Consider the following 24,019-nt stretch of genomic DNA (forward strand, 5'->3'; position numbering starts at 1 on the left):
ATTTAGTGGCCGGGCCCAGTGGCGCATGGCTGTAATCCCAGCACTTTGGGAGGCCAAAGCAGGTGGATCACTTGAGGTCAGGCCTAGTTCATGACCAGCCTGGCCAACATGGTGAAACTCCATCTTTAGTAAAAATACAAAAATTAGCCGGGTGTGGTGGCACGCGCCTGTAATCCCAGCTACTCCGGAGGCTGAGGCAGGAGAATCGCTTGAACCTGGGAGGGGGAGGTTGCAGTGAGCCGAGATCGTACCACTGCACTCCAGCCTGGGCGACAGAGCGAGACTAAGTCTCAAAAACAACAACAACAACAACAACAACAAAGAATTTAGTAAGTATCTGAGTTTTGAATAGTCCTTTCCCCCAATTTACTATATAAATTTAATTTTCAAGCATTGGAACGTGGTCTATTTCTCAATTCTGTATACATTTAATTCAAGGTGCTGTAGCTGAGAGTTTGGAGTCTTCCTTTCCATGTCAGTAGGGGATGAGGAAACACACAAACACACACACACACACACACACACACACACACACACACACAACCCTGTTATCCTAAAAGCAGTTTTGGAGGTGGCTGAGAGGAGAGAACTTAGGAACTTAGCTGAGGAAATGATGAAAAGGACATTGTTTTGTGTCTCAGGAACCATGTGGAATTCCAAGATAAGAAAAACAGTTGCTAATTTGAGTATAAAAGCAGGAAACATGATACACTTATTTCCTTTTATGCGAACACAAGTATATGAGGGGTTGTGTAAAAATTATTTTTCTCTTGCTGCACTACAAAGAGATAGAATCAAACTGCTTTTTTTCGACATACTGGTTTTTCTTTCTGTTTTTCTTCTCTTTCTTCTATTTCTTGTGGATATTATGGCTAATAACACAACAAGTTTAGGGAGTCCATGGCCAGAAAACTTTTGGGGTAAGGTATTTTCTTTTACTGTTTAAAATTTAAAATTAGGATGTAAGAAATGCACTGCGTGATTATTAAAACAGTGAAAATCTCTGAGACATTTTGTTTATTATAATGTGATTACTTAAAGTTTTCATGTTTATTAACAGAAATCTATTTCATACGTTTATTAGCAGAAATATATTTATAGATATAAATACATACTTATATATTTATTTGTCTTTATAGTGTTCTATGAAGATATTCAAGAAGAATCTGGGTATTAAGTACAGATTTTGGCTGGTGTTACAAAATATAATTAGGAAATAGTGAGGATAAAAATAAAAAACATAAGGTGGAGGTAATTCCTGCTTAGAATATGGCATGTAGATTGTGTTGGAAAAATTAACTTTCATTTGTTTGAAGGTTATAGATTATATATTTTATTTTATGAAACCGAGATTTTCCATAGAGGCTATTTTCACTTATGTTGTGAATGTTATATGCTTTAATTTCCAAAGTGAATCCTAATAACATCTGTACTTAAATGAGTGAATTTAAAGTGCAATAACACAGGTAAAATAAATGAATGACTTTAGAGTATAACAAATAAAACATGGAATAATATGAAATTTCAGAAAACTATAGTAGAAAAGCTTAAGTAGAAATAACTTCACGTGTAACATTCAATGGAATCCTATCACGGGGGGTGGGGGGAAAGAACAATACAAAAGTATTTTTTGGAGTATTTTTTGTCTGAGTCCAGCCACAGCTAACAGTCCAGTGTTCCCTGATGTTGACAATGGGACTGTGCTGAGGTCAAATTCAGTTGTTCCAGGTTAGAGGTACAAAGAAGAAGGGCTCACATGGGGAGTTGACATGTACTCTTGGGTTCAGGGAAATTTTTTATATTAAAGGAGGTAATTTAAATTAAATTCAGAAAAACACTTTAATGAAGAAAATAGTGTATATGCACAGATCTGTTTATATGCCCAGAACAAGTTTTTAATCCTCTCAGTGTACAGTTCAGACTTTCTGCTGTGATTCAAGGTGGGGTTTTGGGAACTTTCACATAAACAGTGAGCAGTAGTGGCCGACTTTTCCCAGCAATCTGTATGTCTGGGAACCATCACAAAAATTTGCATGAAAAGAATTCACTCCAGTCCTTTAACCTATGTACTTTCTTAGATGAAAAATGTGGGGACAAATATTTATTGGTTTTAAAAGATATTAAAATTCAGCATAAGAAAAAAAAGAATTAACTCATTCTTTTTTTCTCACCTACATTTATGTTTGCTGGAAGACTGAAAAGGAAGGATATTGGTGAGCTCCTAATAAATTTATGTAACAGAATTAAGAAGAAGAAAAAAGATTATTCTAGTACATTGTAAAGAAAGGCTTTGGTAATAGGTTATTTTAGGTAGCTAGCACTAGACAGAAGCCTTTGAATTGTAGATGTCTGATTATATGCTTGTTAAAATATTATTTGCTGTCCTCACTTATAGAGAAAATAAGTGCTAAATACACACTGAAAAAGAGCTAGAGTCTGTCTAAATCAAATTCATCATTATAAAAATGTTCTGTATAAATTATTCAAAAGTAAAGTAGTTTTTGCAAAAATTAATATGTAGAAGTCAATCTATTTTTTTCAAACCATTCAAAATTAAATTTCAGGTTTACTTAAAAAAACAAATCATTATTCACTGACTAAAAGATTAAAATAAACTTGATATTAATAAGAGAATGTTTAGTTGGAGTCCACCTATTGATTCTAAAAATTTAGATATTTTTAATATGGAACTCTGTGCTTAAGAGGGAATTAAAACCTATTATTTCAAAGCCAAATACTAGTTTTTCCTTTCTCTTGTTATGTGACTGTAATGAAAATTAGATGAAAATAATGAAAACCAGAAAGGGGAGTGTTACATTGATAAACATTAACAAAGCCAATGGAAACATGGAGAGCAGATATAATGTTTGATGATTTTAGGAAAATATATAAAAGATTGTATTATTGCCTCTGGGGTAAAAATATGAAGTATAAAATGTGAATAAAAATATAAACATATAAAATGTATACATTTCCTGAAATATAAATGTCAATCTTTTAAATTTCCATTGCTTTTGTGTATCTAAATTGATGTCTATTTTGACCACTGACTCCTCAAAAATATTATTTTGAGAATCTTGTACAATGCAGTGTAATGCATTGTTATTGCTTCCAAAATCAGTCATCTGCTTGGCACATTGAATTTGGAAAATAAAGAAAAACAGCTTAGAAAAGGAAAACTTGTACATTGAACCATATAAATCGCTCAGACGTAGCACACTTTAAGGTACAGAAAAAGTTGTTTTCCCAATATAACTTTTCTGGTTTACTTTAATGAGCGCTAAATGATGGCATAATAATATCGGGTTATTACCAAAAACAATAGCTTGCATTTTCATAGCTATCACCCACTAAAACTTCCTAAAGGTGTGCAAGCATTTAAGTGCAAGGGTTGGCAACAAAGTTAGCCTGAAAGTGACAACACAGATGCAGACTATCACCTTCCACTCCCTATTTTTGCTTTCTTTAATGCACTTCCTTTCTCTATAAACATTCCCATAAAAGCTGCAGGAAACATGGCCCGTGAAAATTTACCATGTCCTCCTCTAAGGCAATAGGAGACAAATACTGAACTCAGTTATTCTCTTAGTACTTGAGAGTCCTGTAGAAGTCGTAGTTTTGGTTGTTTCTGCTGTCTTGCTTTGCATTTTTTTCCTTATGGCTAGCTTTGTGAAAAGTTGGGGGAAGATATGGTTGCAGGAGTTTGCATTTATTCACTTAATTCAATTCTCACCAAAAGTACAATGTCTGTCTCAAAAGGATTATGCTCTTAGAGGCAATTATGTGTCTATACATACGCTACATATGCACATACAAACCTATATAGTTGTGGAATAATACAAGATAACATATGATAAAATAGCAATGGTTGATAATATGAGTTAAAACAATATATGGCAGAAATAATCCCTAAACCTTTCTCAGAAAAAAAATGAGGTGCTATCTGTTCCTAGAAAGATAAATTTCAGACAGGGAGATAATTCTAAGAAGGACATTCTAGTCATTCATTTTTTTCCCTCATCAACTCATTCTCATCCAGTTCATTAGTTCACTCAGAAGCGTTCGCTGACCATATTAGGCAATGTGTTAGGAGTCAGTGACACAAATAAGGCATTTCAAGAGGTTTGGGGAGCTCAGGAAAAATGTCACCAGCAAATATGCAGAAGTAAAAACACCCAGGCATGTTTGTGGAGAAAAGAACGGCTTGGCTAGAGAGTCTGTGTGTGGTCGTTTCAGGGACATAGTTTGTACGGCAGGTTGGAGGCAGATTTCTGCAAGATTTGAATGTCAGCGTAAAAGTTTGATCTAATTTAGCCTGATCACTTGCAATCCAGTGATTTATAATCTCTCCATATTCCTCCCTCTGGGAATTTTCTTTAAGGTTGGAGAGGGTGTGTGGATGGGTGGAGGGGTGGAGGGGTTATATTCTGTGTATTGGAGAGAGGGGACCTTGGTGCTTGATCAAGTTCTGGCCTCTGCTGACATCTACTGACATGTATTTCTCATCAGCTTTTGAGACATTGCCCTTTCTCTGATTTTCACTGCCGAAATCTCCTACTATAAAATCTGGCTCACATGATCTGTGTAGTATTAGCTAACAGCATGGCTTTTCCTTTCTGTAAATCCCTCTGGTCTACTGGCCCTTATTCGGGTACTTCTCCATCTGTCTCAATGGCACAGAATAATTTTCAATATTGTCCCGTAACCCTAGAGCTGCAGGAGCCTTCCTTAGGAGGTTGGGCTACATCAGGTGCCCTTGGCCTGGATGCAGTAACACCATGTCCCCTGCTCCCTACCTCACTTCTTTATCTGCCCTTCAGATACCCAAGGGTTCTCAGAGCGGCTTGCCATCTTTCCCAGGAAGCTGGAAATGAGTACCAATTCCTCTGGGACTCCCTAATCAATCTGTAGCTCATCACAGGGAGGGCTGGAGAGTGATGCTTCCCTTCTCCAAAACCCTTACAAGTCGTATTCTATATAGCTCTTCTCTTTGTCTCCCCAGAGCTCCTCCTCTTTAGATGCATGGAAATTGACTCATAGGCCATGGTTTATTCTTTCCTATACTGTTTATGATAAAAAGTTATGTTCTTAAGTCCTTTAGGCTCTTAGCATTTAGAAACTGAACCAAACAAAGAAAATCAAAGCACTCTTTTCTATTTCAAAATATCCAACTATTGCAGTAAAAATGTTGGCTTTCAAACAATTATTTATTCTATATGTTTAAAAAATTATTTAGTAATTTAAATGTGAAGTATTGACTTTTCTTTTTTCTATGCATCCTTGCTAACAGACTTAATTCTCTCTAAGGTAATTGATGAGATGCAGGGTTGTGAACTGATTTGTTGGGGATCAAGTGCTGTCAAGAGGAGGGATCCCTGGCTACTAGCAGCAAATATTGTTCTTTAGCCTGTAGAAAAATATGGCCCTTAGGCACCACCCCAGCAGATGGGCATAGGATGTTCCCCAAGAAGTTAAGAGGGGAACATGTTTATGGCCTGGGCATATGTCCCAAGAATTTCCACTATATCTTCCCCAAATTTGGAAACAAATACTATTTCTCAAATTCGTTTTTTCAATTTGTATTTTAAAAAGAAATGTCCGTATTGCATATTAATAGTCTATTCATTAGTTCCCCTATCTCAGTTACCTAGAAAGTTTGAAAAACAAACATTTACAAATGCTTGTCTTCGAAATGCATCAGAATTACTAAGAATTATGAAAACTCATCTCACTGGACTCCATGCTCAGAGATTATGATTCAACAGATGTGAGATGGAACCCATGAGACTGGACTTTTTAATACATCCCTGACCTCAAACTTCTGCATCTAAATTCATGAGAGAAAGTGGCCTATAACTGTCCTTTCTCTGATAGCTTTGTCAGGTATCAATGTTATGCAAGCCTTGTAAAACAAACTGGGACGTTTTCCCTACTTTTCCATTACTGGGAAAAGTTTGTATAAGAGGGCATTGTTTATTGTTTAAGTGCTTGGGAAAATTCCCTATTGTAACTACATGTAGTATTTTCAATTGGAGGGTTTTAAATGGCACATTCCATTTCTTTAACAATGGTGAACTACTCAGATTTTCTATCAATTCTGTTAGTTAAGGGAGTTTGTGTTTTCCAGGAATTTGACCATTTGAATTAAATTTCAAAATATATTGCTTAAATGTTGTTTATGCCATTCTCATTAGTTTTTCAACATTTTATTATGAAAATCTTCAAACATACATAAATATTTGAAGAATTCTACAGTGAACACCCATGTAACTTACCATCTGAATTCTATCTGTAACATTTTTATAATACTCATTTTCTTTGTCATTCTATTAGTCAATATATTTCAAAGTAAACTAAAGGCATCAATACAGTTCCCCCTAATTACTTTAGTATGCATATCATTAACAGGAATTCAATTATGTTTTACAACTCTTTTCCTTTTAAAGTCAAATTTACATACAATGAAACATAAGGTGAATAAAAATGAAGTGTACAAATCATAACAGAACATTCGTAGAATTTTGACACACACGCTTGAGTAACCCAAAGCCCAATCAAGATACATAACCACTGGCCCAAACAGTTTCCAAATGCCCCCTCCCAGTCTAAAGGCTTTAAGACTTTAAAATTTTAGCTTTCATATTTAGGATCCATAACTGTCCACTTCAAATTAAATTTTTGCATATAGTGTAGAAATCGAGGGATTGTTTTCATATTGATATCCAGCTTTTTCTGCACAATTTCTTGAAAATATTTTCTCTGTTTTTAAATTTTAATTTATTTTATTTTATTTTATTTTATTTTTGAGACAGGGTCTCACTCTGTCACGCGGGTGGAGTGCAGTGGTGCAATCACAGCTCACTGCAGCTTCAACTTCCTGGGCTCAAGTGATCATCCCACCTCAGCCTCCCACATAGCTGGGACTACAGGTGTGTGCCACCGCACCAGGCTAATTTTTTTCTTTTTGTATTTGTAGAGACGAGGCTTTGCAATGTTGCCCAGACTGGTCTCAAACTCCTGGGCTCAAGCGATTTGCCCACCTTGGCCTCCCAAAGTGCTGGGATTACAGGCCTGAGCCACTGTGTCCAGCCAAGACTTTCTCTATTCAAGTCCTTTGGCACCTTTGTTGAAAATCAAATGGTCATGTAAGTGTAAGCCTGTTGCTGAGATCTCCATTCTGTTTCATTTGTTGGTTTTTATAGTAAGTGTTGAAGTTACATAAATCTTCCAACTTTGTTCTCCTTTTTATTTTTTAAACAATTTTTATCACATAATTGTACATACTTACGGGGTACAGAGTGAAACACCAAAACAAGTATACAATGTGTAATGATCAAATCAGGGTAATCAGCACATCCATCACTGCAAACATTTATTATTTCTTTGTGCAAGAACATTCAAAATATCTTCTAGATATTTGAAACTATACAATATGTTATTAACTGTTTTTCTCTTTCAAGATTACTTTGGCTTTTCGTGACCTTTTGTATTTTCTCACTCCCAGGCTTTATTGAGGTATAATTGGCAAATAAAAACAATATATTTAAGGTGTCCAACATGATATTTTGATATACATATATATTGTAAAATGATTACCACAATCAAGCTAATTAATACAACCATCACCTCAGGTAGTTAGCTTTATTTTTGGTGGTAAGAACATCTAAGACCTACTTTTTTGGCCAATTTCAAGTATAAGAAATAATTTAATAACTACAGTCACTATATTGTATGTTAGGGCTCCAAGCTCCTGCGCAACTGAAACTGCATTTTTTTCTCAGCATCTCCCTTTTTCCCTCACCCCCAAATCACTGGCAATCATAATTCTCTGCTTTTATAACTTCATCTTTTTTACATTCCACAAATAAGTGCAATCATGCAGTACAGATGCTTGTCCATTTACGATGGGGTTATATCCAGACAAACTCCTTGTAAGTTGAAAATATCAGATTGAAACTGTATTTACTAGAGCTAAGCTACTGAACATCATAGCTTAGCATAGCCTAACTTAAATGTGCTCAGAACACTTACATTAGCCTACAATTGAGCAAAATCATCTAACACCAAGCCTATTTTATTAAAAAATGTTAAATAGCTCATGTAGTTTGTTGAACGCTATACTGAAAGTGAAAAACGAAATGGTCATATGGGTACTGGAAGTACAGTTTCTACTGAATGCTTATGGCTTTTGCACCATCGTAGCCAAAAAAATCCCAGATCTAACCATGGTAAGTTGGAGGCTGGCTGTATTTGTCCTTCTGTGCCTGGTTTATTTCACTTAGCATAATGTCCTCCAGGTTCATCTAGGTTGCTGAAAATGACAGGATTTTTTTTTAATGCTGAGTAATAACATTCCCTTATTATATACAGATGGTCCCTGACTTATGATAGTTCAACTTACAATTTTTTTGACTTTAAGATGATATGAAAATGATACACATTCAGTAGAAACTGTATTTTGAATTTTGATCTTTAATGTTTATTATTTTAATTTATTATTGTTATTATAAAATTTTCCCCTGCTTTGGTGCATTCCAGCCTTGGACTCATAGACTCCAGCTGACTGAGATAAAATAATTGGTATAGAAATTATTAAAAGAATACTCAAAATTCCAGCTATGACCATTGCTAAGAATGCAAGTGTTGAAAGATCTTTGATAGTTGAGAAAATTATGCAAAGTTCCTCAGAAGTTGGTTACGATGCTATGGTCAGATTTTGTGAATATGGTGGAAAAAGCAATTATTGACCCAACAAAGATTGTGAGAGCTGCTTTATCGGATGCTGCTGGTGTGGCCTCTCTGTTAACTACAGCAGAAATTGTAGTCACAAAAATTCCTAAAAAAGAGAAGGACCCTGGAATGGGTGCAATGGGTGGAATGGGAGGTGGTATGAGAGGTGGCATGTTCTAACTCCTAGAATAGTGCTTTAGCTTTATTAATGAACTGTGACAGGAAGCCCAAGGCAGTGTTCCTCACCAATAACTTCAGAGAAGTCAGTTGGAAAAAATGAAGGAAAGGCTGGCTGATGTTTAAGAAATCACTGTAACCATCAGCTACTGGTTTCAGTTGACAAACTATATAATGGTTTACTGCTGTCATTGTTCATGCCTACAGATAATTTATTTTGTATTTTTGAAAAAAAAGACATTTGTATATTCCTGATACTGGGTACAAGAGCCACGTACAATGTACTGCTTTCAACTTAAATCACTGAGGTATTTTTACTACTATTCTGTTAAAATCAGGATTTTGGTGCTTGCCACCACCAGATGAGAAGTTAAGCAGCCTTTCTGTGGAGAGTGAGAATAATCGTGTACAAAGTAGACAAATATCCAATTATGTGACAACTTTTGTGTAATAAAATTTGTTTAAAGTTAAAAATACTACCTTTTATTATTATAAAGCTGGATTTTGTTAGATGATTTTGCCTAATTTTAGGCCAATGTAAGTATTGTGTGCATATTTAAGGTAGGCTAAGCTAAGCTATGAAGTTTGGTAAGTTAGTGGTATTAAATGCATTTTTGACTTATGGTATTTTCAATGTACGATGGATTTATCTAAATCCAACCTCATCATAAGTCTAAGAGCATCTGAAATATAACATTCCCATTATAGAAACCATATATATATGTGTGTGTGTGTGTGTGTGTGTGTGTATGCATATATATGTCACCATATTTATCCATTCATCTGATGATGGACACTTAGGTGGATTATGTATTTTCGCCATTGGGACAATGCTGCAATGAACGTGGAAGTGCAGATATCTCTTAGAGATTCTGATCTCATTTCCTTTTAATGTACACCTGGAGGGATTGCTGAATTCTATGGTAGTTCTATTTTTAATTTTTGAGGAACCTTCATACTATTTTCCACAATGACTGCATCAATTTACATTTTCATCAACACCGTACAGTTTCCTTTTCTCCACATCCTCACCAGCACTCATTATCTTTTGTCTTTTTGATAATAGGCATTTTGGCATGTGTGAGATGATATTCCATTGTGGCTTTGATTTGCGTTTCCCTGATGAGTAGTTATGTTGAGCATTTTTTCATCTACCTATTGGTCATTTGTGGGGCTTCTTTTGAGAGATGTCTATTCAGGTCTTTTGCTCATTTTGTAAACAGATTATTTGTTTTCTTGCTTTTGTGTTGTGTGAGCTTCTTACATACTTTAGATGTTAACTTCTTATCAGATATACGGTTTGCAAATATTTTCTCTCATTCTGTAGGCATCTCTTCTCTCTGTTGATTATTTCCTTTACTGTGCAGAAGCTTTGTAGTTTGACACAATTCTACTTGTCTATTTTTGCTTTTTTCCTGTGCTGTCATATGCAAAAATATAATTGCCCAGATCAATATCAAGCTTTTTCCCTATGTTGTCCTCTAGTAGTTTTTTGGGTTTCTGGTCTTAGGTTTGTATCTTTAATCCAGTTTGACTTGATTTTTCTATATGGTATGAGATAAGGGTCCAATTTTATTCTTCTGCATGTGGATATGCAGTTTTCCCATTACCTTTTATTGAAGAGGCAATAATTTCCCCATTGTGCATTTTTGATACTGTTGTCAAATACCAGTTGTCACAAATGCATGGATTTATTACTGGGCTTCCTCCCTATTATGTTTCATTAATCTAAATGTCTATGTAAATGCCAGTACATTGCTGTTTTGACTATTATAGCTTTGTAGTATATTTTAAAATCAAGTGGTGTGATGCTTCCAGCTTTGCTTTTATTGTTCCTTTGTATTGTCATCATATACAAATTAGGGTCATTTGTAAAATAATACAAACAGCCTGTTTATTGGAATTTTAGTTGATTTAGTTATATAAATTTATTTATATAAATAAATTTAAGGGCAGTTGGCATCTTAATAATATTGAGGCTTGTAATTCACAAATATAGTATATCTCTCCACTTTTTAGACCTTTAATTTATTTCAGTAGTATTTCAAAATTTGTGGTGCAGACATCTTGCATACATTTTGTAAAAAAAGATTCCTAGGTATGTTATGCTTAATGATGCTATTGTAATGGTGTAATTATACTTTCCAGTTGTTTGCTGCTAGTATATAAACATATTTTTATATATAAGTCTTACATTCTGCGATCTTGCTTAATATAATTTGTAGTTATATTTTAGAATACATAAGATTTTCAATATAAAAAACAAGCTAATAGCTGAGTGCATTGGTGTGTGCCTGTAGTCTCAGTTACTTGGAGACTGAGGTGGGAGGGTCATTTGAGCCCAAAACTTTGAGACCAGCCTGGATGTTATAGTAAGTCCCTGTCTCTAAAATCTCTTAAAGACTAAATCAATCAAGCTAATAGATTTATTTATATCCTGTCCCAATTCTTTGTATTATAATTATTACATATTAAATCTATATAAACTATACATTTCATATGAAAATATTTTAATTCTTGCTGTAGCTAGAAAAATGTATTTTAAAGAAATTGATGGAAAAGAGTCTTCTATATTTACTCTGATACTATTTCTGATGGTCTTAATTTCTTCTTAAAGATCCCAGTTTTCATTATCCCCAGACTAAGGATTTTCTTCAGTACATGTTTTAGTGTAGGTGTGCTGGTGATTAATTTGAATTCTGTTTCATCTGAAAGAGTATTTATTTCACTATTATACTTAAGGAATACTTTTGCTGGATATAAAATTCTGAGTTGACAGCTTTTTAAAAATCACTTTAAAATATCACTGTGTCTTATTAAAAGTAAGTATTCAAATAATTGTCTTTTATGAATGTAGTGTTATTATTTGTAATTTGGCTGTGTTCAAGTTTTTTTTGTTAACCTTTGATCTTCAGCTGTTTGACTGTGACGTGCATAGTTCTTTATATATTTTCTGCTTGATGTTACTGAGACTCTTGATTTGTAGATTAATTTGTTTCAGTAATTTTGAAAAATTTCAGCCTCATTTATTCAAAATGTTTTTAGCTCCATCCACCCTTTCCTCTGTTTTGGGGATTATAATTTCACATTTGTTAAATATTTTTATATAGTTCCACAAGTCCTAGAGGCTTGCTTTTTCCCCCCAATATTTTTCTCCATTTTTCAAATTGGATAAGTTCTATTAATACACCTTTAAGTTGGCCGATTCTTTTCTCTCTCATTTTAATTTCACTGTTAAGCTCATGGTATAAATTTTTTAGTTCTCATTTTTTTAGTTTTAGAATATCCATTTTGTTATTTCTTATAGTTTCTATTTCTTTGCTGAAATTTCCTATCATTTTATTCATTGTGAGTGTTTTACTTGAAATCATTGAATATGGACATATGAATTGCTTTAAAATTTTTGTCTGCTAATTATGTCTGGGTCATCTTAAAGTTTGTTTTTGTTGACTGTCTTTTCTCTTGAGAATGGATCACATTTTCCTGTTTCTTCATGTGCCCAGTAATTTCATATTGTATCTTGAACATTTTGAATGGATTCTGCTATATTACCCTGAAGAGTGTTATGATGTATGTTTTCCCCTTAGTTTATTTTCACAGGCAAATAACTCTGTGGAACTACAACTACAGAAACCTATAAAGCCTGTCCCTTGGGCAGCAGCTTAAATCTCACTTTAGTTTATTTTTTTTTTCTCTAGTGCTGTTTGGAATACATCCCACGTATGTGTGATTCAGGAGTCAACCAAAGATATGTGAAATGTTTATAAATAAAATTTGGGGATTCTCCTCTCTGGCTTTCTCTTCTCCAAGATTTCCCTCTCACATTCTCAGCAGCTCTTGTTTCCACAATCTCTGTCCTTTGTTTCTCAAGATCAGAAACAGTGCAGGTTTTCGACTGTAGCTTTACCTGTCCCAGACTGGAAGCTTCCCTCAGGTTAAAAGGTTTGAAAACTGGAGCTTGACTAGTACTTGCTGTTCTTTTCTTCCAGGTCTCAACTCCTCTCCAGTAGCTACAAGCATTTGGTCATTCTTAAGGCCTTTAGGTAGAATTTTTTTTTGTATTGTTTTCAGTGTTCATAGTCATTATTACTTGAAAGGGTCAGTTCATAAAAGCTGATTTGGAATCCTAGCTTGATGTTTTTATTGCCTGTATCTGTTCTAATGTCACATTTCTTACTCTTGATATTGGTGATTTTCTCTTTCTCTCTGTCTCTTTCTCTTGCTCCTGCCCACTCTTTTTCCTTCTTTCTCTTTCTCTCCTCTTTCCATCCTTGTCGTTCCAATTAGTATTTTATTCATTTTTATTAGATTTTTTTCATATCTGGCTTTGATAATTTCCTCTATTTTTTCTTTTTCTTTTTTTTTTTTTTTTGCCCCTGTTTCATTAAGTTCTGCTTTCTCTTATTTACTGTATGCTACTTTACTTATGTTTCAGCTAGTGATCTTTTCTTAGCTTCTTAATATGGAAACTGAAATAATTGTTTTTTTAGGCTTTCTTATTTTAAAATGTATACCTATAAAGCTATAAATGTTCTTATGAATGTAGCTTTAGGCACATCTCACATGTTTCGATATTTCACAATTTTATCAGAATTCAGTTAAAATATTTTATAATTTTCATTAGATATTTTATTTAATTATCTTTATTAGATCCTCAATCTCTGAAAATTTTTAACTTGTTAATTTTTTAAACACATTAATCAAGTTATTTTAATATTTTTGTCTGATAATTCAAATGTTTTCATAACTTACAGATTTTTTCCATTTTCTATTTGTTCTTTTAGTTTTTGTTTACTTTGTCTTGCCTCTTAGGATGACTTGTAATTTATTATTTATAACACATATATATATAACATTATTAGGTATATATAAATTTATTTAAATATATAACTTTCTATTTTATATATATGTATAAAACTTTCCTTCTGGCAGTTAGGGGAAGATCACCTCAGTCCAACTTGGGATTGATCTATATTTTTATCTTTGTGAGGTCTGGTCTTTCTCCTGTTTACCGTTAATCTTAGGGAGTAGATCCTAGGGGGCCTAATTCCAGATTCTGGGATGTTTCCTAGGGTCCAACTTCCTTGGCAGCCCCTGAACACCAACTTATGTTTTCTAAGCTTACTTATAGTGCACAACATTCTACTCAGATATTTTTGTTTCTTTTTACAGACTATTGTGATGAAATATTTTCTTTTCTCCTGGAATTTGCTCCTTCGATTTAACAGTTTTGATAAGTCTCTGATGGTTTCAAACAAATTTAAGAAAATATTTTATTCTCCATTGTAAACTTGCTCTCAGTGGTTTGATACATGTTAGTCTATCATATACAGAAAGGGGTGTGCTACCTTGATACTTTTGAATTTGCCCTCACCTCTAGCAATACTGTTAACTAATTATATTCAGAATATGGCTTGTGCTTTATAATTTTGATCAAAACTACTTTCAAATCTCCAAGCCTTTTGTTTATTTGACCACTACCATTCACAAAAAGGCATCTACAATTTATTTTTTCCATGAAGCTTTTTTAAACCTTCCAGATATATGTTATTCTCCTGTCTTTCAAACATAATGACATTTTCAGCTCATAATGGTTATGCGTCTCATTCACATTTTCTTAAAGAGTATAAATTAATGAATGTGGTTTCCATTAACCAGGAAGGAAAAAAGAAAAACAAGAGTTCCATTTAGGCTTCAGAGGTGGGACAGGGTGTCATTTTAGGTGGAGCAGCAAGGGTAGACTTCAATGAGAAAGTTACATATGAGCAAAAGACCTGAAATTAACCGTACAGATAGCTGAGGAAATAATTTTAGGAATAGATTACAACCAGGGATGGGCCCTAAGTCAGGAGCCAGCCCATCTGATGTACTTAAGGAATGGTGAGGGGGGAAGTGCAGACAGAGCTGAGTGACCCAAAGGAAGAGTAGAGGAGATGGGCTCAGATAATTGGGAGCCTATCAAGTAGGGACTTTTAGGATATTCTTAGGCATTTGTTTTTACTCTGGGAGAAGTGGAGGATTTAGAACAGAAGATTGATATGATTTGACTTACATTTTGAAATGTTCTCTCTGACTACTGCATTGAGCACATTGTTGGGGTGTGAGGGATATGGCAAGGACAGAAGCAGGAAGACCATATTCCAGGTCACAGATGTGGGAATGTGGCCACTTGGATCAGTGAAGTCACAGAGTGGGTAGTGAGAAGTTGAATTCTGGATTTCTTTTTGTTTGTGAAAACAGACCCAATAAGATGTTCTGGCACATGAGATATAATGGAAAATACTCCTTGGCTGTTGAAATTATTATAATCAATCAAATTTCTATGCCCTAAATATTATGCTCCCTAAAAATCCTTTTCATCAAAAGTAGTTCTATTGCCTGAACCATTCTCCTATACACTCTATGATACCAAGGACTTCATGGCCTGCTTTGGTGAACATTGAACTTATGATTCTTAACAACTGCAAAGGGTTTTTGAATGTTTTAAACAATGTTTCATTCTGCCATCACTGATAAATCACTTTCAGAGTTGGAATGCTTCAACTCAAGGCCACTAGATGGTGACCTCTACTAAATTTTAATACCAGTGGATGGAATTTGAGGTATTGATTATATTTACTAAAAATCATATTCAATATTACAATATTAAAATTGGAAGACACGAACGTGGCTGTTATTATCAGGCCAAGAAGGGTCAAATGACTTGAGGAAATTACACAACTATTAGCAGTAAGAGCCAGTGTTCATTGAGGGCTTGTTATGTGCCATCTACTTGCTAGTTTTGTAGGTACATATTACAAATTAGGATGACATATATTTAATTTATATGGCATAGCTGACCAATGTTAGAGTTTTTTCCTTCTGCTTTCAAAAGGAAAGTTAACATTTTTAAAAGTAATCATTTGATCTCATAAGTTGCATTATATTGCAATTATTAAGAAGAAAGATTATGGCTCATTTTTCTTCTCAGATTGTTGAGAAGTAAGAAGGCATATCATTTTTTAAAAAGTAATATCTTTGCCAATGTCTTTTTTTTCAGTTACATTTTCTTCTACACTAGGTTTTTAAAAAGGCTCCCAAAATACATTGTCAAAAGTCTGCCAGAATGGAATTACATATATGAAAATTTAAAGCTGTATGACCAGTAGATGCTGCTTTCATCACACAGTTTCTAAATTCTAGTTTGGGCAGGTCAGAAAAATCATCAACTATAATTAAATGAAAAAAAATATGTATGAAAACCACCCCTGTTATTTGACTCAGCATCTCTTTCTCATAGCCTTTCTGCATTTCTACATTTGCCTTTGCTGTTTGGACTTAAGGGAGCTTAAGAAGATAGATAAGTATTTTACCATATACCTCAGGAAGTCTTAGAAATTCTTCTGTCAGCAGTATTATTTGTAGGTGTTTTAATATTCTGCAAGGTATAAGAATTAGTGCAATGATTTCTGATATGGTTTGGCTGTGTCCCCACCCAAATCTCATTTTGAATTCCCACATGTTGTGGGAGGGACCCGGTGGAAGGTAATTGAATTTCCTGTGCTGTTCTCGTGATACTGAGTAAGTCTCACGAGATCTGATGGTTATTATAAGGGGGAGTTTTCCTGCACAAGCTGTCTTCGTCTGCTGCCATCCATGCAAGATGTGGCTTGCTCCTGCTTGTCTTCCACCAGGATTGTGAGGCCTCCCCAGCCATGTGGAAATGTAAGTCCAATTAAACCTCTTTCTTTTGTAAATTGCCCAGTCTCAGGTATGTCTTTATCAGCAGCATGAAAACAGACTAATACAATTTCTAAAGTGTGTATTTAACTGACTTTATGGATTAAGAAGTCGTTTTCATGATACGTGTACTCTACTGAGCAAAAATTAAACAAATCCATATCAAAAGCAATTTTTTTGTAATTTTTATAACTTCTGTTGCACCCCCATCTTATCCTACTTTATATTCATTCAAAATTTAAATAGCCTATTATTGTGTGTATATATTATTATGATGATTCTCACGTACATTTTAAATTCATTATTTAATCCTTTTTGGATATCTATATAACCCAATATTTGATGACATTTTAAGTCATTTCCCCAAATTTTGGGCATAGACAATAGGTTTACCATATCAAATCAAAGTATTACCAAGCCACAGAGAATGATCATTTTAAATAGGTTTGTTGTCAAATTCCTCTCATGGAAATATTGTTATAGTTTTAGTGCCACAAAAATAATCTTTTTAGTTCCCAAACTGAAACTTGTCATTTAAGAAGATTGTGGTGGTCCAATATATTCTATAATAACTTGCCCATTAGAGTTTGGATATTATCCCAGTTTTCTTACATCAGAACAATAATGTATTTTGGAAATAAAACAGTCATCTGAAATATAAATATATTTCTCACTCCATGTATTTTTGTTGTTTTTGCTAATATACTTAATTGCTGTATTTTATTTAATTAATTTATTTTTACTTTTTGTAGAGGCAGGTCCCATTATGTTGCCCAGGCTGGTCTGGGCTCAAGCGATCCTCTCACCTCGGCCTCGCAAAGTGCTGGGATTATAGGCATGAGCCACTGCACCTGGCCTCAATCACAATAATAGACAAGAAATTATTTTTCATTGATTGTGTATTTAAATAGTTTCTATTTTTTTTCTCGAATCTAAAGTTTGCTTTTATTCCACTATAAATAACATTTATATTGGGAATATCTGATTTGTCAGAAGATGAGAGGCTCAAAGGGTGTACACAGAGACCATGTATAAGGACTCTTGTAATCTTTAAATACTTTCATTGAGTAACTGAACATATTTTCTCCTTTCAGATTCTGGTTTTAACTCCATTTTGCTGAAATCAAGGAAACATCTCTTTTTACATTTTATCTATTATGCCTGCTTATATACTGAGATATTTAGAGTCTTCAGTCAGACTCTAGTAGTGGTTAGGTACATTTACACATAGGAAGGACATATACTTTGTAAATTTGAGTATTTGTCTTCTCATTTATATCATACACTAGTGTAACTAATAGTTCCCTAACCATCGATACTTGCCAATCAATTATTACAATAAATCAAGTGTTAATTCTACCACATGAACCTTAGCTTCTGTTTCAGTATCTATAAAATGAGGAATTTATGTCCAACACATTTTCAAAAGCTTGTTTTAGCTGAAACTCCATTTCTATGAGTCCATAGCTGAGCTTGTTGATATATAAAAGTCTCCACTAAAGGCTATTGATTCATGGAAATATATCTGTAGAACACACAATATTATTTAACCACCATTCTCTCAAGTATTTCTGTTCATAACAGGCTGCAAGATACTCTGGTATTGAATCGACCAATTTTTATGCAATTTATATTGCTCATTTTCATTTTAGATTAATATTTTCTTACCTTACACTTAGAAAATAAATAAGCAATTTAGCTATTAATTAAGATGCTTTGGTCTCAAATCCTTACTTGACCTTCACCAGGTGTGGGACTATGGGCTTGTTACTTACCTCTCAGTAGCCACAACTATTAAATGGGAATAACGCTAGCATTTCCTTTATTGGGATGTTTGAGGATTACGTGATATAATACACTAAAAAATGTGCCTGGGAACTTTGCATAAAGCCATTGCTTTAGAGAATGTTGATATAACTATTTGTACAGATAATTGTGAAAGTAGGACACAATAAATGTAGCTTTTCCACAGGAGATAAATGTGACAATATATGGTGGAAGGACACTGAACTATATCCTAAAATTAGACAGCAGTGATTATTCCTTTGTAGTTATTAACATTAGTTTGTTTTGTTATTTCTGTATTCTAGGTAGTCTACATATTATCATAGATTACAATATGCTAAAAAGAACCTTGGCAATCATAAAATCTAACTCCTTTATATATATGTATAATGAAATCAGTGGGTCTAAACAAATTCCCTAAAAATCACAAAACATATTAGGAACAGAGCTGAGTTTGGAACCCTTTATCAGAGAGCTTTTGCCTTGTAACAATCCATCCCCAAACATAGTAGCTTAAACTAATAATAATTTGCTTAGCTCACAATCCTGTGGATTGGTAATTTGAGATGAAATCAGCTTGGTGGATTTTCTGCTGGTCTTTGCTCATGTGTCACAGTCATTTGGTGAGTTGACTAGCATCTGAATTATCTAGGATGACACCATTCATATGTCCAGGTTAGCAGGCTCTTGGCTAGGGCAGTAGGGGTTCCTGGGCCATGTGTCTCTCATCATCTGGCAGGCTAGTCTGGCCTTATTTATATGCTGACAATGGCAGGGGTCCCAAGAGAAGGAAGGGTGGATGCTGAGCCTCTTGTAGCTTAGGCTTGAACTTGTATAGCTTCAATTCCATTGCATCCTACTTGTCAAAGCAAGTCATGAAGCCTGCCCAGATTCAAGGGGTGGGGAAATAGACTCTATCTCTTGATGGGAGGAACAGCAAAACGTTTGTGGCTATTTTCTCCTCCTCTTCCCCAGTCTCACAACACCCATCAGCTAATTTTCAGGCTATGGCTCTCTCAATACAGACTACCTACATAAGCAATTAGATATGATAGCTTACCTTTCTACTTAGCAGTAACTTATTTTTGTCTAGGAAATGTAGGAGTCTTTACTGAAGATGTGATACTTGAAGGTAGAGCTTGAAGAATGAGTTTTCCAGACAGAAGCTTAAAAAATTGAATTCAGATATAAGGACAAATATGTGGAAAAGCTCAGAGTTTTAGAGAGAATGACAGGCTTTGGTACAGTGAGAAACGAGCATGACTTGTGGGTTAGATCATGGAGGGGAAACGTTGGGGACAAGGGGTTTGATCGTGGAGGGGAAATGTGGGGGACCAACAGACTGGAGGAGTCTTGTAATACCCAGAATTTTTCTTTGCAAAGTGGTGTGGTGAGGGGAGACTCAGTTACCTAGTTTCATTCAAGAATATGTATTTAGTTTACAAGAGGCAGTAAGGTAGCATTTCCATTAGGAAAAGGCATTTTTCTCCCCAGAAAGGGAAATCTGAACAAATTACAAGTTCTACAAATTACAGAATACTGGTACGTAGCCGAGGCTCTATGGAGGTTCAGGTGACAGGAATTTCATCATCACAAGGGCGTAACAGAAACATGAGCTGGAACCTCATGAGCTGGGAAACAAGAAAGAGCCCAGTAGTCTGCACAGGTCAAGTCATCAAAGAGTCAGAGATATAGGTGACTGTCTGGGAGTTCAGGAAATATGACATAAATCAGTCAGCTGGCCAGATGGTTCTATCCCAGCACTTCCTGTCTCAGAAAGAGCAAAGGAAGTGAGGCACCATGAAGACTGCAGGTGGCAGAAATCAATGTGATTGATGAAAGCAGACAGAGGAAAAGGCAACGTTAAAGTGATGACAAAATTCTTTATCAATCTGGCACATTAGTTACTACTATAACTCAAAAGGAAATCAACTTTGGGCTACATTTGCAGCTCTGTAAAAAATGGATGAACTAAATGCCATAAATTAATGACATCAAGTAAGACTACTTTTATCTTTTATTTCTTAAAGATGATAAAACAGGTTAAGTGACCTGGAATGCCACAGCTGAAAGTTTTATTTTGTATCTTTCTGCTTGAATAAATGGAAGCATTATCAGCTTCCATTTATTCATATCCACCTAACACTGTCTTCTATTTCCCTAATTCAAAGTATGTTTAAATTAATCATGTATTCTTTGAATTACAGTATATATGCTGACCCTTGTTTTTAGTTGAAAACCTATTTAAAAATTGATTTAGCAATTTGTTTTCTTTGTTTCAGAGGACCTTATCATGTCCTTCACCGTATCCATGGCAATTGGGCTGGTACTTGGAGGATTTATTTGGGCTGTGTTCATTTGTCTGTCTCGAAGAAGAGCCAGTGCTCCCATCTCACAGTGGAGTTCAAGCAGGAGATCTAGGTCTTCTTACACCCACGGCCTCAACAGAACTGGATTTTACCGCCACAGTGGCTGTGAACGTCGAAGCAACCTCAGCCTGGCCAGTCTCACCTTCCAGCGACAAGCTTCCCTGGAACAAGCAAATTCCTTTCCAAGAAAATCAAGTTTCAGAGCTTCTACTTTCCATCCCTTTCTGCAATGTCCACCACTTCCTGTGGAAACTGAGAGTCAGCTGGTGACTCTCCCTTCTTCCAATATCTCTCCCACCATCAGCACTTCCCACAGTCTGAGCCGTCCTGACTACTGGTCCAGTAACAGTCTTCGAGTGGGCCTTTCAACACCGCCCCCACCTGCCTATGAGTCCATCATCAAGGCATTCCCAGATTCCTGAGTAGGGTGGCTTTTGGTTTTTGTTTCTTTCTTGTCTTGTCTTTTATTGAAAGGAAATCATAAATAGGCTAAACAGAATTTTGAGGGCATGGCCCAAATAACTCATGAGTTCCAAGTTGAAACATGGTTGTGCAAGTTGGACATTACAATGTAAAACACATTTTCTTCAAACACGTTTTCCCTTTTGTTTCAAAAAATGTAATATTTTCCCCCAAGGGTTTTATATTTATGTATTTTGTATTCAATGTGAGGCTTATTAAAAATAGTGATTCTAATGTAAGAATCAGCTAAGATGCATTATATATATTTTAATTAAAATTAAAACTTCAGATATTTGTGGATTACAATCCTCATTTACTTCCAATGTGACTAGAAAGAGAAAAAAAAATCACTGTGTCACTTTAAAGAAAAATCTTCTAAGGGATTTGGATTTTACTTTCTTTAGAAGGATAAGTGAATCATATTGACATTTTACAATCTTGGATTTTTCTTTTTTTTTCTTTTGAGACAGGGTCTTGTTCCATCACCCAGGCGGGAGTTGCAGTAGCATGATCAGGACTCACTGCAGCCTCTATCTCCCAGGCTCAAGTAATCCTCCCATCTTAGTGCCCCAAGTAGCTGGGACTACAGGGGTGCACTACCACACCGGGTTGAATTTTTTTTGAATTTTAGTAGAGATGAAGTGTCACTATGTTACCAAGGCTGGTCTCAAACTCCTAAACTCAAATGATCCTCCTGCCTCGGCCTCCCAAAGTGCTGGAATTAGCCTGGCCAATCTTGGATTTTTAATGGAATATGTGGGCACAAAATGACAGAACATAGGACATTCTAAAGTTCCTTGATTTGATCATTATAAGAAGTGTGGGACTCAAGCACAGGAAACTGAACTCTTTTGGTGTCATTGGATGTTTCATTTTTGACACTAATTTTTTCTGGACAAACTCTTTATGTGTTTTTCCCAAGAATAGTTATCTACTTCCTGGAGGCAAAATCCTTGGATTTACTAACATGATGATTTACCTTTTCTTCACCGTTGTCGTTACATTGTTAGAAAAGCAACAGGAAAAAATCCAATTCATTTGACCTAAAAACAAGCCTCAAGTTTAAAACCAAGCTCACGTTTTTCTTAAGGGAAAAATTTTCTTTCTTAAACTTACATCTAGCAACTTGGAAAGCACTTTCTCTGGGGATCTTCTTTTGTAACTTTGCAGACAAATAAGTATGAGTCACTGGGGAGAGAGTTTGTTATTGAAATAGATGTTGCCTATGAAGAATTCTCCTTCCTGGATTGACTCTTAATCATCAGGCATCATTCCTGGTTTGCTTCTCTACGAATCTCAATTCCAACTTCTCTGCAGAGTCTGTACAGTGATTAAGCCATGCCAGATGGTCTTTGGTGCACACAGTTATTTAAGAATCCACTTCCACAGGTGGCTGCCCTTGTAAGGAAGAATGCATCCCTAAATGTGGGCACCAGAGAGCTCCAGTGGGCAGATGTCTGTGGCTGCCCTTCTCATTTAAGGACATGAGTTCACTGGAGTATTACTCAAAAAGTCTGTGGTTCATTTCCAGTATTGTGAATATTTAGTTTATTTGGCCGTTTCTTTGTTTCTTTGAACACTGGGATTTTCAGTGAAAAAGTACCCTCTTTTTCATTTCCTATTGCAGTGGTCACAGCTAATAGTGTCTGAACATGGTTCAAGAATAAGAGATTCCATGTAGCATTTTCTTTATTATTTTCATTTCCCTTATATTATCCATCATTCCTTAAGGACAATTATTCTTAATAATGCTTATAGAAAATGTTCTCTAATTAAACATGCCAAAAGGAAAAAGTAAGGGAAAGAGGGAGCAAGAAGAAAATGGAAGAAAAAGGGAAAAAAGCTAACTGGATAACCAATTTGTTATAAGTTGGTTTTCAACAAAGAAATTTAGCAGCCAAGTAAGGTTTCAAGGGAATATTAACTTGGTATCAGGGCTACTTTTTTTTTTTTTTTTTTACTTGCATATCATCCTTAATGTCTAACATGAAAAATCAGCAAAGAGTATGGTTTTTATCAAGAATTTGTGTTGGGAGTAAAAACTGCTTTATAGCTCCCAAATTAGGAAGAGAAGAGCAGAAATCCTCTGGGGCATTTAACCATCTGGCAGAATTGTTGCTGCACCTTTATCCCAGTTATAAGACAGTCAAAATGACTATTTCCTAAATATTGTGAGTGTATGAAATGTGAAATTAAAGCAAAAACTGGAGACTTTTAATGTATTTCTTTAATTTGAAATGTTTTGTGGATTGTGAAATAAAAATAAATTGATGTCAAGTTTTATTCAAAATTCATTTATGAAATAATGCCAACACTGTTCTAAAAAGCAAGGAGTCAAGAAATTATAAAATTCAGATTAAATCAGGAAAACACATTAGATGGAAAATTATACTATAGAATTTGAGCTTATTAAAATTTATTGAATAAGAAAAGTCTCCTTTTTACTTTGGTATTTAAACCTAATCTAGAGTATTTGTAAATGAATGGACTGAGACACAAATCCTTTTTCATATAAAAATGTATAATGGAGAAAGGGAACATCACAAATAAATTTTACAAGATTTTTAAAATTAATGCAGATGGAAGAATTAGTGAATTATTTATTTAAAACATGAACTTAGAGTCTTATCTCATTAGCTAAATATATAATTACAGAATTATTTAATTATTTTATTTAGAGAATAAGCATTTTAAATAATGGCTATCTAAAAAATAGAGGAAATTTGAAATAAATGTTTAGCAAATCTATGAAATAGAAAAGGGGTACTTTTTAAGAG

General features: G+C 34.7%; 1 protein-coding gene across 1 annotated transcript; it reads left to right on the plus strand.

Moving 5' to 3' along the window:
- The first annotated feature begins 718 nt into the window (after window positions 1–718).
- On the plus strand, window positions 719–23,733 carry MYCT1 (MYC target 1). Its single transcript, XM_003811493.6, has 2 exons — window positions 719–920; window positions 20,694–23,733. Exons 1-2 carry the CDS (start codon window positions 725–727, stop codon window positions 21,200–21,202), a joined length of 705 nt encoding a protein of 234 aa, XP_003811541.1. The 5' UTR covers window positions 719–724; the 3' UTR covers window positions 21,203–23,733.
- The last annotated feature ends 286 nt before the right edge of the window (window positions 23,734–24,019 follow it).

This window comes from Pan paniscus, chromosome 5, assembly GCF_029289425.2.
Source record: "Pan paniscus chromosome 5, NHGRI_mPanPan1-v2.0_pri, whole genome shotgun sequence".
NCBI lineage: Eukaryota > Metazoa > Chordata > Mammalia > Primates > Hominidae > Pan > Pan paniscus.